Raw genomic sequence first — 14,733 nt, forward strand, 5'->3', positions numbered from 1 at the left:
TTATGCAATCTTCACAAAGTTTGATGGAATCCAGATGCAAATATGTGTTACTTGATATATTTAGGGAAAAGAGGCCAAAAACATTTTAATGCATAATTCAAGTGGGAAAAAGACAATAACAGTTTAAGTCACTGATATCTTTTGACAATAATAGGGGAGAGGAAATTAAGACAGTCAATTGCATTTTCTTTCATTTTTGGGCTCCTGGAATTAAATCTGACTAGCATAAATTTATTTTCTGGTAATAAAGAAAAGGAAGCTCTCCAACCTGAAGATGCCATACCTAAAACCATTGTTGACAGCCTGATTCAATTCTCTTGTGGACCATAATCAACCACACTGATATAGATTTTGTTTTACCTGCCACTCTGTTTGAGAAAGAATGGCATTTATATGTTCCAATTCTTAAATTTATGAATGAAAATGGGGTGAAGGCAAAGACATTTAAGAGTGCTAAATAAAAGAACATTGTTTTAAATCTTTGAGCAAATTCTACATTATTCTTTTAAATAAAAAGTAATACGAGCATTGAGGTTTGGCACATAGTAATCCTTGGACTGTATAACTAATGAAACCAGATTCTGGAAAAGGGAATGTAAATGATATATTTATGTTCATTATTTGCCCCAATAAGTAAATAAGCAGCTCTACCCTGGAGTGATGTGTCAAAAACAAGCGTTTAGAATGAGTTGTGCTAATTCTTAATTCAGTGCAACATCATGGGAAAAATGCTAATATAGGAAGATAAAGAAAAGTCAGCTGTCCTTCTCTAGGTCTGGATCTTGAAGTGGTTTAAAATAACTTTCTACACATGCTCTTGTAGCTTCCAGGAGGCAAAATTAATAGTTACAAAATTAAATTGGAAGAAAGAGAATTCCCTCCCTGCCTCAATACTCATTTTTTGCATTGCTTGAGTAGACGTTTTCATTTAAATAGGCACAATGGATTTTTCAGGATATCAGTTTCATACTAAACCAAATGCTTCATGTGGAAACCAAAAAAAAAATAATAATAATAACTTCCCAAATATAGTTATATAATTTTTGCTGCTATTGTGGGTTTGAATTAATTGACTCAAGTTGTCATTTTTAGAAGTTTTTGTGGCAAGAACACAGGCTGATGCATTTCAATTTCACTGCTGAAAACCAAGCAATCTGTAACTGAGAATGTTTTTGCAACAAAATACACATGGCTATAATCCTGGGCATAAGATTAATGTATTTACTATGGCATAGAATTTCATGAATTGGAATCCACTTCATCAGTTATGCAAAATGTTATCTGATTCCTCAAACTGGGGATGAACACAAAGCCAGAAATATGAAATACAAATAAAAATTGAGTATGAAAATTTAAAAAAAAATTGGGTTATACCAACCAGGGAAGGAGATTATTGGAGGTGCATCTCTCTTTGTGCTTATACATTTTTCTTATTCCTCCCTAATCCCCCCCACCACCAGAGGGATAGAGTTAATAAATCAATATGCTGATATAAAGGAGAGGGCCAGTTCTGAATGTCCCTGATGTATGAGTGCCACAGATCCAAGGTCAGTATTGTTTGTGTGTGCTCCCCAGACAAATGGTCAGAGTCAGTGGTGGGTTTCAAATTTTTTTACTACCGGTTCTGTGAGCGTGGCTTGGTGGGTGTGGTGAGGCTTGGTGGGCGTGGCAGGGGCAGGATACTGTAAAATCTCCATTCCCTCCCCACTCCAGGGGAAGATTACTGCAAAATCCCCATTTCCTCCTGATCAGCTGGGAAGTGTTCAGAAGTGATTTGCCAATGCCTTCTAGCCTAGGGCTAAGAGAAAATGACTGGCCCAAGGTCACTCAGCTGGATAGGAATTCATAGCTTTCCAATTTCAAGCCCAGTGCCTTTAACCACTACATCAAATTGCCCCATTATTATTAGATACAGATATATTTTCCGTTTGATTCAATTCTCAATTGAGAATTGAGGATTTCTTTCAGAATACATTCTTCCCCAAAGTTTGGTTTCCTTTTTCTAACATTAGATTGTACTGTACTGTGGAATTATTTGAAATGATTGAACAGCAAATATATGCCCGTGATCAAGTTACTAATTGTTTCCTAATTATTGCAAGAATATTCTCAATATTATAAGAATTAATTTTCTTATTTATGTCACATTTTCAGAATTCCTATCTTCAATGTTAAGTGAGAAAACATGTTTATTCCCCTCCTCCAAAAAAGGTTTATTTCCTCCCAAAGTTAAGATACTCCACAATAATTTCTACTTACCAGTACAGCTGATACCATCTGTCTCCAACTCATAGCCAGGATCACAACGACACAGGAATGAGCCATAGGTGTTGATACAGTTTTGTACACAAGGGTTGCTACTTGTACATTCATTCACATCTGTGGATAGCCAGTTCTTAGAAAATTAATAATCTTTCTCAAGCTTTAATTAATATTTACAGCTTTGAAAAAATATTTACAATAAATACTGCAATCCAAGCTTACTTTTAGATATTTAAAATAATAATATAACTACTTCCCACCCTCAAAATCCTAAAACTAGGATCCCTCTTTATTTCTATTTGCTCTGTTCCAAAGTAATCACATACAATACTCCAATCTTCATACAGGAGATCTGAAGTTTGTGTTTCTTATCTGCTATTAGTCCACAGATGAGTATCTTCAGCAATATAGCAAACTTGGATCCCATTGGTTGGCCTTCTAGATCACCTGTTGGTTAGCCAAATGTAACCAACTTTGATCAAAAGTAACCAACTTTTGATAAAGATTTGTGTGTGTGTGTGTGTGTGTGTTTGTATGTGTGTATGTATGTATGTGTGTGTGTGTAAATCATGGTTACAATCTGGCACATGTGTATCAGTTGTCTCTCTTCTTAAGAGATCGTGCTCTTTTTCTTTCTTTCATTTAGGGACAGATATTTCAAAAAGTCAGTTTAGGATAAACATTGATTGGGGTAAAATAAAAATTTTCCAATTTCTCAACATTAACAACGTGGATGCCTAAACATTGGAAACTAATACAAGCATTGAAACATGAATGAATACAAATGCATTGTATTGCCCCAAGTACAATAAATCATCCATTAATGTGGTTTTAAGTATTATACATGCTATTAGAAGTTACTACTAAATATGTAGTACTGGACCCAGGGGGAATGCAGGCCAATCAGAAAATCCTTCCATTTATGAGCAGAAATCCTGTGATCATAGGTGGGAAAGGAGAAGTCTCACATATAATTCCTTCTGATTTCCATATATTTATTAGTTGCCATGGTTCATAACATTTATTACATAACCAGTTGGAAATATGAATTTTTCTATCTTTAAGCCAAATGCATTCCCCTGAAAAACTATTCTATGGCTCAAGACATAAAATGGAATTCTACCAATAAATATTCCCTTAGTGCTCATGACCAATGACCCATTTTTGAACTTGCTTAATAACCATTTTATATACAGAATCCAATTTTTACTGGCGTAGAGAGTTTCTTTTTTCCAAAAGGAAAAAGCAGAGATAAAGAATAAATGTGGAACATGCAATCTCAGTATATAATTAAAAAGGTAGCAATAAATATACATGTTGGAGTGGCTTTCAGTGCCCATTAAACATTAGTTATATCATCTCTAGGCCTTTCTACCTTTTAAGTGTGAATACATACATAAAAGTTGGAGTTTAATGCATTTAATTGTTCGTTTGTTATGAATGATTCTGTATTAATATAGCTAATTATAAAATAGTTACATTACTCTGATGACATATTTTCAAAAAGCGAAAGAGTAGAAAGTTGTTGGGATAAATATATTCATAATATTCTGTGAATACCGATAGAGGAGAATATTTGTAGCTCAGGGTTGAAATGAGGGCTCCTTGGTGGTTTCTGTTAGTATGGTAGTATGTTATATGAATGTTGACATGAATTCCTGCTTTTTCTCCCTCTTCCCTCCTCTACACAATACCTTGACACGATCTTCCATCTTCATTCAGTACAAATCCTGGGTTGCAGGTACAGGAATAGGAGCCAGGTACATTGGCACATAATTGCTGACAGTATCCATAGCGACATTCATCTATGTCTAGTAAAAGAGTTGAATTAGAAGTGAAACCATTTGCCACATTGGGAAAAAATTAGAAGCCAATATCTCTTAATAATATTTATTAACAGACCTTAAATAATTATGGTGTAATCAATAGTTATGTTGTTACGGCTATCAGATTGCATGCACAATTTTATTTCATCACATATTGCAATCTCCTTTCATTTAAAATCTTGTTCAGCAGCTTACTAAGGGCAAGTGGCATCAACATCTTTCTTTCTTTCTTTCTTTCTTTCTTTCTTTCTTTCTTTCTTTCTTTCTTTCTTTCTTTCTTTCCTTCCTTCCTTCCTTCCTTCCTTCCTTCCTTCCTTCCTCTTTCTTTCTTTCTTTCTTTCTTTCTTTCTTTCTTTCTTTCTTTCTTTCTTTCTTTCTTTCTTTCTTTCTTTCTTGGTTCGATTTATATGCCGCCCTTCTCCGGAGACTCAGGGCGGCTTACAATGCGTTAAGCAATAGCCTTCATACTTTTGTATATACCTGCTTAGTAGGGCTTTTGGCCCCCCCAAGCGGTGTTCTTTTTTATACAAAGTCAGCTTATTGCCCCCACAATCCGGGTCCTCATTTTACCTACCTCGAAAGGTTGGAAGGCTGAGTCAACCTTTATAACTGCACTCTATTTGTTTTTAGCCTAATTCAAACCATGCAAGCAGAGATCAAGCTGTTTGATATGTTCATTTGAAGCACAGACTAGTGGCTCAGTGGCTAAGACATTGAGCTTGTCGATCGGAAAGGTCGGCAGTTTGGCGGTTCGAATCCCTAGTACAGGTCTCCTGCATGAGCAGGGGGCTGGACGAGATGGCCTGCAAGGTCCCTTCCAACTCTGTTACTGTTACAGATCATTTTTGGCCACACTGCAAATCCTCTGTCAGGAACTTTGACTGGCAATAAGCAAAATACCTATTTCAGCTTCTGATAAGCATAACACAGCTGGGCTGAGATATGAAGGGCCTGATTGCATGAACTGGTGATGAAAACCAAGACTTTTTGCTTCCCAAGGCAATGAAAATGGTGCTATCCTTCCATTTCTATGTACAAAGGTCAATTCGTTGGCAGTTGAACCTTATTTCATGCCAGATGACACAATGGAGGAACTAAATGGTAGACAGTTATTTTCATTCTGTTAAGTTTTTCTGAGGAAAGAACCACTGAAATGCCTAAATAGACTTAAAGGTATGTAGGGGAAGCCATTTTTGATCATCTCCATGAACTGCCAGATTGTAGACAGGACATTCTGGGAGTTGTACTCTAATCTACTAGTTAGAGGATACCTGCTTTAGATAATTCAATCTACTCTGGTGAAGTTCATATAACACAGTTCATTAGGTGGCTGTGCTAATTGAACATCTGTGGTTCGTAAAGCATGATTTAGTTCAATATGCAAATTCAAACAATTGTGGATTATTTAGCACAAATTTAATTGAACTATTTTTTTTTAGTGGTTACAGATTGTTAAAATGTTGTTGGTAAATATTCAAAATCAGGAAGAAAGGAATAACGGATGGATGGATGGAATTAATAGAGAAGTAATAGTAAGATGGGTGGCCAATAAATTTAATAACAAATAAAAAATAAATAACCAATAGATTATTTGGCATAACAGCTAGCAGTTTGATTGTTGTCCTCTTGGTGCACTTATGTTTTTTTAAACATAGTTAATAACTTTGTTATCTGAGCTGATTGATAATTAAAAAATTGAACTGATATGTAGAGCAGAAATGCAGAAGCATTAGGCATATGACCAGGGCCACTTGTGAAGTTCCAATTAAATTGATTTAGTGCTCATGCCTATGCACAAGAATCTAGCCAATTAATGATTACCACTATTTTGGCACTAGTTAAGGTTTAATGGAATTCAAAAAGTGTTGGATTTAGTCTGCTTCTGGCAACCTAGAAAGTCTAGGCTTCTCTTTTGACCCTCCCCTCCCCCAGGCTCTGCCACCTCTTCTCCTACATTGGTGACTAATAATATTAGTAACACCTAATGCTCGGTCAACTTTTGTTCTTCCAAGTGTTAAAGGATGTACTTAGTCATCTAGATAGCTCAAGGCCAAGGGATCACCAATGTGCAGTGAGCAAAGAACAAGGAAAAGGTGATGCAGTACATTGAATATTGAAAGCCTGGATCCAAACACCTGAAAATGAAATTGGGAAGAGGAAGGCAATTGTAGCACTGTGCCTACTCCTGTTGAAATATATATAAATAATGTCAGTTTTAAAAAGCTGGAGAAAACACAAATCCATAGCAGTTGATAATGTATGTTATACATTCAGTTAAAATCAGTGGTAATTTAACAATCGGTTCTCTACCCTAATGATTTCTTCCAACAACTAATTTGCCAAACTGTTAAGAAAGTTAACAACCGGTTCTCCCGAAGTGGTGCAAACTGGCTGAATCCCACCACTGATTAAAATATATTATTTTACAGCCCAAGGCACAATACACAAATACTTTAGACATCTTATAAAGTACATCCTACTTCATATCTCTTTTGAAGAATGTTTCAAAGATAGACTCCCATATTTTGTTAATGTTCTCTTTCATTACCTGTTTTACATTATGTTTGAACTTTTACAAATATCTAAATATATGGGCATCTATGTTAGTGCTGAACATTCTTTTTTCACATTTATATTTAATTCAGTTAAAATTCAAAATTCAACAAGCAAGACTGCAATATTTTCACCTGCATTATAAGACAATTTCAGAATTTTAAAAAAGCAGATATACTGTATGTATATGAACTGCAGCCAGAAAGGATTACTTTGTACATGCTAGAGACACAAGTATGCCCAAAAGATAAATGCATTATTTGATAGAATTGAAGTCAACAATTCTGATGTAGGGTTACAGTTTTTTTTACTTTGTCATCTCAGAAATGAAGAAGAAAAATAATTATATTTTCTAATCATTTCCCTACCACTCCCTTAATTTGGTTCTGTGTCTGCCCTTTCTCTAGGTTGCATCCTAGACTGTGTTTATTTGTCCAATAATTTCAAAGTCAATTACTCTATTCCAAAAGTGCCTTTTAGATGATTCCAACAGTTTTTCCTGGAAAATTCTTTGATTATATTCATGGTCTATCTTTCCCAGCACCTCAGTTATTTTGGCAGTCAGCAGAAGGCAGTATTAGAAAACATTTTTCTCTATTTCCTGTAAACAAGTCACGGCGGATTTTTCTGTCAAATAGAGTTATTTTTTCCCCTTAAAATGGAATGTATTGCTATACTTGAATCAAGTATAAGGCTGGAAGTTCACTATTTATCAACCTGGACTAGGAGTTCAAGTTTCTACCATAAAATATCACAGTCATATGTCAGTATGAAATGATAAGGTCATGAGCTACTGGAGTTTTGTATCCAGAAGAGGCTTCAAGTGGTGTACTAATCAAATCCTTCCTGGTCATGGCTTCTAACTGCTGTTGCAGCAGTAGCCACAAGTCAAGAGTGGGTCCCAAGTTGCAGACTTGATCCTACAAGATAGTAAAACCCTCTCTAGAGCTAAAGAGGGAAGAGTTCTGGAGCCCGAGGATTCTGTTTTAGTGACAGAATTGGGACAAACTGAGATGAGGCAGATTAAACATAGACTAGACGAGTGATGGCTAACCTTTTCCGGACCGAGTGCCTAAAGCGCATGAGCCCAAACCCCCAAAATGCAATGTGCGCCTGGCCCCCGTGCATTCATCCCACCCCATGCATGCGCCCCACCCCTGTGCATGCACACGCCCCCGCATATGCACCCCCTGCATGTGAGCGGTCGCCCCAGTTCAGCTCCGCCGCACATGCATACACACACACCTCTGGCCATCTGGTCTTTGGGTCTCTGCCATGCATGTGCATGCCCCCTCCACATGCCCCACCTCCTGCGCATGTGTGCGCACCCGTCCACACACCCACACATGCACATGCGTCTGCGCCTCCGCACCTGTCTCACCCCCCATGCATGCACGGCAGAAACCCAAGGACCAGCTGGCCAGTGGGAGGTGCACGTGCCTGCACGGGGGCAATGGCTTGCATGCCCACAGAGAGGGCGCTGTGTGCCACCTCTGGCACCCGTGCCATAGGTTCGCCATCACAGGACTAGACTTTATTCATTAACAAGCAACTGCTATAATGGCTATAACTGAACTAACTGAACGTTCCATCTGACAGCTCCTTTTATATGTGAGCTGTCAGATGTCTCAACCAATCAGCACTCATCCTTTTCCACTCATGCAGCAAGGCCAGCTTGTAACCTTAAAACACCACACCAAGGTTTTCTAAACAAACAGTAACCTGCTGGGATTTATTTAGGCCTGTACCATCCTATCTAGCCTCCCACAAAGTTCAGGCACAGCATAGTGACTCCTGCTTGGCCTGAGGTGGAGATATAAAACTGAGTATCAGCAGTATGTTGGCAGCCCAAATCAATGAATGATTTCTCCTAATGTTACAAAAAAAAAAAGACAGGAGAGGGCCATGAAAAAGTCTGAATAATTCAGTTTAGCCAAAGGCCTCTGTAAATGTTGCTCTACACCTTCTTAATCCCCTCTAAAAAGGAAATTTAATATCTTACTTTGATAGAAAGTAAGGATGAAGTAAACACCTAATAAATAATAAATAAATGTACTTTTGCCTCCTTCATATCCCAGAGTTTGACTCCCCCCTCTCCCCATGACTAAACTGCCTGCTTGATTATTGGGAAAGGATCCATAAGGAAGTTGGGGCAGGTCCTCTTGCTTGTTACCTTCTCTTAGTAGAAATTAATGGTGCCATAGTAACCACAGAATAATCAGCATGACAAAAATATTATTGTTCTCCATATCCCGAATACATTTTCACTGTTCCAAAGCTGGAGCCCAAGAGTGACTCCCTATGTATGTTGAGCCCATAATTATTTGGAATAAACTGTTATAGGGATGGATCTGACCCAATAACTCACAAGACAAGTATATATATTTCTCTTAATTCAGTTTATTGCAGGCCTGACTTAATCGTAGGCCTATCCAGTTAATTGCAACTGACCTTTGTTCTTTCCCTTACAGGTATACATCTGGAACTGCTGGATGACCTCGTGGTGGAAGGTCTTATACCCAGGGGGAGGAGTCAGGAGGTAAGGTATGGTTATGGGGATGATGGGATATGTGATCTGTTAACTCTTGCAGGGCTGAGGGGTTGTTGTGTGAGAGAGTTAGACATTTAACCTGACATAAACTCATAGTTATCATGAAACTATGAAAATCCAAGCAAATCCTGAACTCATCCCCTAGACAGAGTAAAATCCAAATTATATAAAATGAGGTTGAATACCCTGGATTGGAAGGTTTAAGGATGGCAAAAAGGGTGATATATCATATTTTTACTTGGTGCATATAGGAATCCATATCCAGCAATCTGTGTAGCAGGGCAATTGACCAATATAAATTTCAGTTAAGTGCTTACTTAAAAGCACCTAGATTTGGCACCAATATAAAGGAAAATAATAAGTGGAGTATTCTAAAGATTTTGTTTCATTTGGTAGAAAGAATAGAATAATCACAATGGTTTGCAATTTAAAATCATGATGCCAGAGAGAAAGGAATGAAAAGAAACGCATTGCTCATTCATAGATGAGAGAGAGTGAGAGAGATAGGAGATAGATAATAGACAGACAGACAGACAGACAGACAGACAGACAGACAGACAGACAGATACACAGTCCGGTCATCATAACTATATGATGAACAGAAGGAAATGGCAGGAAATTGTCCTGAAGGGAGAGAAGCCAGATATCTGCTGTTCCCAGTAAGGTTGTTAGACTGTACTAATGTATTTCACCATCTGATGAAATCAGCTGGAACTTAGACCACTGCAAAAGTTCAAAGCAGACCTAAAAGGCTGGAAAAACCAATCACAGCCAACAAAAGCAATACATTCAAAGCAAAGAATCCATTATAGAACTTTCCTAGTGTTTCAGCTAATTTATTCCTTTGATAATGATTGAGCTAGCTCACATGTTTTTGGGGGCTCTTAAAAGATCACCCAAATTTCATGCCCTTTCATATAACATTTTTTAAAATTCCTCTTTATAGTTGGAATTCACGATCTCATCAATTGATAAACATGTCATGAATATAACAGTACTGTTTGCCAATGTAACACCATAATTTGGCTATGTGCTGGTATTGTGTAACTAAAGGGAATGTTTTCCACCCTAATCAAGACAGGAAAATATGTTAATCTCTTGATGCCGTTTATGTCCCTTGGAATATGGACAGAATCTAGAGAGGGGACATTCAATAGTAATAGCAAGAAGAAACCAGTGGTGGGTTGCCCCCGGTTCGGACCGGTTCTATAGAACCGGTAGTAAAACCAGTGGGAGGGTCCACCCACCGACCCTGACATCACTAGAATGCTTCTGCGTGAGCGAAGCAAGTACGAGCGGCCCCGTTGCGAACTGGTAGTAAAGGTAGGTAGAACTGGTAGTAAAGGTAGGTGAGCGGCCCCGTTGCGAACTGGTAGTAAAGGTAGGTACCTACCCTGGAAGAAACACTCTTAAGAAGTTCTCAAGTCATTACAGTTAGTCCTCATTTCACAACTGCCTCATTGAGCAACCATTCACGGTTATTACAGTGATGAAAAAATGATTTTGCAGGCTTGTAATGAGAAAAAAAAAGCTGAAATAAGGTAAGCACAGTCACAATTTCACTTAGCCACCATATCACTTAATGACCAAGTTGTCAGTTCCAATTTTGGTTATTAAATGAGGATTACCTGCATTGAAAGGAAATCATAAACTACTTTTCTCAACTCCACTTGTAATGTTAACTTCCCCCTTCTTTTCCCAAATTATCCTTACCCTTTAGTAGAGGTTTGGAGGGGGATGGTCACCGGTATTTCTTTTGGGTATCCTGTAGGAATTCCGGACAGCAGTTTCTAAGAGAAGCCAATCCCATTGTAACCTACCTAAGCATTGGCCTTCTAAAAGCCAGTATCCTTCAGTGCAGGAACAAGTGTATCCTCCTTCAGTGTTGATGCAGATTTGGGTAGGATTGCACTGATGTGATTCAGTTGCACATTCATCGACATCTGCAATGCAAGGAATAATTTAGGATTACTTTATTATTCAGAAGGAAAGCCACATTTATTTTAAGTTCTGGGTCCCATCCCTATGATACAGCATAAAAAGATTCATGTAACTAAATAAATCAAAAGGAATGCCAAAATAAAGTTGGAGTTGCTTTCAGAATGCCTCTGAGGCATTAGAGATAATTCACTCTGCGCCAAGATCTGAATGAATCAAAATCATTGACAGTACTCCACCCACCAGATCCTCTGTCTCTTATCAAGTTAATTCAATGTCAGGGGGTGTTCGTAATTTCTTGTGTTACATTGACTGGTCCAATTCCTGGAAAACAACATTTCTGAATTCATACCAACTCAGCATCCAGCATCCTGTTTCTGTCCTTGTTTCATTACATTTCTTTTTACAGGGAAGAAAGCCCAAGGGATGGTAAGAGCTGCTGCAAAATCATTCTTCAGCATTATTTAGGAAACTGAGTGTAGTAGTACTGTGGTTTAGCAGTTGCAAAGAAAAGAAAGTTAATGAGATAGAGTTTAGGGAGAATCCTCATCAGTGGGGAAAAATTGGTGATGATGATAAAAATGTATAGGCTGCCCATCTTATATATATATGACTCTTGGCGGCTCACAATTAAAACAGAATATAAACAGTGAAACACAACCAAAATAACCAAAGCAAAAACAACATAAAAATAACAGCTGAGAAAACTCACAACCGATGATACGGGATCATGCATACCATCAGGCTTAATGAGAAAGCCAGGTTTTTATGTCCTGCAAAAGGGCAGCATGGTTGGGGTAAGTCTAATTAGGAGAGAGATGTTGTTCCAGAGGATGTGAGTCATAGCACATCCTCCCTCCTGGATGCTGACAGGTGACATCTTTTCATAGACAGGACACAAAGCATGCCTCTCTTGCCATATCTCACAGGATGGATAGACAGCACTGGGAAGAAATGGTCTCATACGTACCATAACTGATGGTGGGACAAAGTTCCACTAGGAACTCCTTCCCTGACTTGGTGCCAATCTTACACAGCTCTATTTATCCAAATTTTTGGTGCTGCTTCTGCTGCAGTGACAATTTTATGCTAAGACTTGACTGGCTTATTACTACCCTGGGCAATTATGATTATTATTACCATTAATTTCAGCCATGTGATCAATGGCTGAACAGTAAAATACAGGATATAAATGCCATTAAAAAATTTTGACCAGTCCAACCCATCTCAGAAATTGTTATGGGCAAAATAAGAGGCAAGAAAATTAAGTATGCCTTGAATTTTATATTAAAAATGCAGACTAAAATAATAATATTAATAATTGTTGATAATGAAGGCATAGAAATCTGGATAGTAGATAGTGCAGTACCTGGAGACTGAATAGAAGAAAAAATGGAACAAATACAAAGACCTGCAAATAGAAATACCGTGTTTCTCCTAAAACATGACCCAGTCCAAAAAGAAGACCCAACACTGTTTTGTGTGCATGTGTTAAAATTAAGCCCTACCCCCAAAATTTGGCCATTTTCTCACATCGTTTGCAGTGCAGACAACACGAGGTGAGAAGGCAAGGGGGGAAGGGCGGGAGGGAACTTGCCCCACTCGCCCCACCCGCCTCGCCTGTCCACCGGGCCGCTTCTTTCACCGCTGAAAGGAGTGACCCACGCGCCCCACACACCTAACCTGTCCACCGGGCTGTTTCTTTCATGGCCGAAAGGAGTGATCCATGTGCCTGGCCTGGCCACCAGGCCACTTTTTTCAAGGCCGAAAGGAGCGATTCACTCATGCGCCAAATGTTTCATATAGCAGCAAAAAATTTGGGCTCAATTGTGATCGTAAGTCGAGGACTACCTCTATTAGTGAGAGTCACCATTCAGAACCAGAAACTGAGCCCACCTCTGTCTTCTGTAGCCAATATTTAACTTGAGGTCAAATTAGAACAGGGGATTGAGATGAAATAAAAATATAATAGGAAAAAAGCAAACACAACTGTTCTAGAAAAGACATAATATGTATACTTATTGACTATAGGAAGCTAGATATACAAAACCCAAACAATATCAAATCAAACAAAACTGAGAGAGAAAAAGAGAGAAATCACACACACAAGTGTTCCAAGGACATTCTTTGGCATCTTTTTGTTCTTTGGAAAACTATTAGCAAAGTAAATGGACCAGAGAGTATTATGCAAACACAACTTCCCCATTCAATTGCTTAGTTTAATGCAACCCACCAATCTGCTGCCAGGGCCTTGAACTGGGAACATCCCTGAAATATGCAACTAGGGTTGCCAGGTCTGCTTCCAAAAAATAGCGGACAAGCGGGGGAGGGGGGGGTTAAGTAGTAAAAAAATAAAAAAAAATTTACAATTAAATTATATATTTTTTTACAAACATTTTAACACGTATTGAAATAATCACTTCAAAACTTTACTTAAAATTCAAAACATCAAATATATTATAATAATATGTAAAATATTAAATTACATTTTACTTTGCTGTCGTGTGTATTTTTTATTTGATTGCGCAGCTTTGATCAATTCTTTGTGTTTAAGGAATAATCCTTTAATTTCAGTACAACGTTGAGAAATATTAAAAATATATACAAAGTTCACTTCAAACTGATACAAGCAGTCGGTTACGTTCATCAGTCCACAAATTTCCCATGACGCTGAAAATTCGTTCAACGTTTGCATTTGATACCGGAATTGATGCACAATACTGGAACAGTTTCAGTAAACTCGGAGCTGGCTCTTTCTTGAAAAAGTACATCCACTTATCAAGGGATGAATCGCCCTGCAGATGAACATAAACTTCTTCTAAGGCAGAAATTTCATCGAAGAGAGTGTTGGGTGGAAGTTCTTCTCGCCATGGTGATAATAACCAGATGTTCGTCATTTCTTCTAAAGTTGGAGGATTATTGCGATCAATTAGATTGAAACATCTTAGCGTCTCATATACTGAATCGGTGAAATTATACCACTTTTCTAGGTATGCAATGGCTCTTTGATACATGTTGATAGCTTCTTTCTTGAACTTTTGCACGGCATTCTCAGGCAAATGTTTTTTATGTAAGGCAAATAAAACTTTCATTCCAAAAAACTGCTCATCGTATTTTTTTTGCAAAGAATCACACAGTTTACACATGATAATGTGAAGATCACATGCAAGAATTTTCTTGCTTTCCAGCTTCAGTAGGGTGTCTTGCATTATTGACATGAAGAAGTGCATGAAATATAAATACAATTCTGAAATTGTTGGTTCATCGTCCTTTGCGAGTTCATTTTCCTGATCCGAAATAAGGTTCCAGATAACCTTATGGCACTCATCAGATCCAAGAGAAATAAAATACGATTTTAGAGGTATCCAGTTTAAAAGAAGTCTTTCGACCGCTTTAAACAAACTTAACCAACATGTTGGAACATGGCGCAAAACTTAATGGAATTCTGACTCGCAAAACTCAAAAAATGATTTCAACTCTTCTCGTTTCTTCACAGAATTCGAAAATTCGGCAAAAACCTTCAGCACTACATTTTCGATATCAAAAGATAACTGCTTTAATGCATTTTTTGCGCTGTTGTGTAAAATGTGATTATTGCAATGA

The 14,733-nt window shown here is 37.9% G+C and overlaps 1 protein-coding gene across 1 annotated transcript in view; it reads right to left on the reverse strand.

The window, feature by feature from the left end:
- Positions 1 to 14,733, reverse strand: part of FBLN5 (fibulin 5) — a 48,819-nt gene that overhangs the window by 13,521 nt on the left and 20,565 nt on the right. The window contains exons 5-7 of the mRNA XM_070931503.1: positions 11,013 to 11,135; positions 3,957 to 4,073; positions 2,260 to 2,379 (exon numbers count right to left, since the gene is read on the reverse strand). Of these exons, the coding sequence (XP_070787604.1) occupies positions 2,260 to 2,379; positions 3,957 to 4,073; positions 11,013 to 11,135 (360 nt within the window). The remainder of the gene's footprint in view (positions 1 to 2,259; positions 2,380 to 3,956; positions 4,074 to 11,012; positions 11,136 to 14,733) is intronic.

Source organism: Pituophis catenifer, unplaced genomic scaffold (genome assembly GCF_029215685.1).
Source record: "Pituophis catenifer annectens isolate HBS135680 unplaced genomic scaffold, rPitCat1.0.hap2 SCAF_1, whole genome shotgun sequence".
Classification (NCBI taxonomy): domain Eukaryota; kingdom Metazoa; phylum Chordata; class Lepidosauria; order Squamata; family Colubridae; genus Pituophis; species Pituophis catenifer.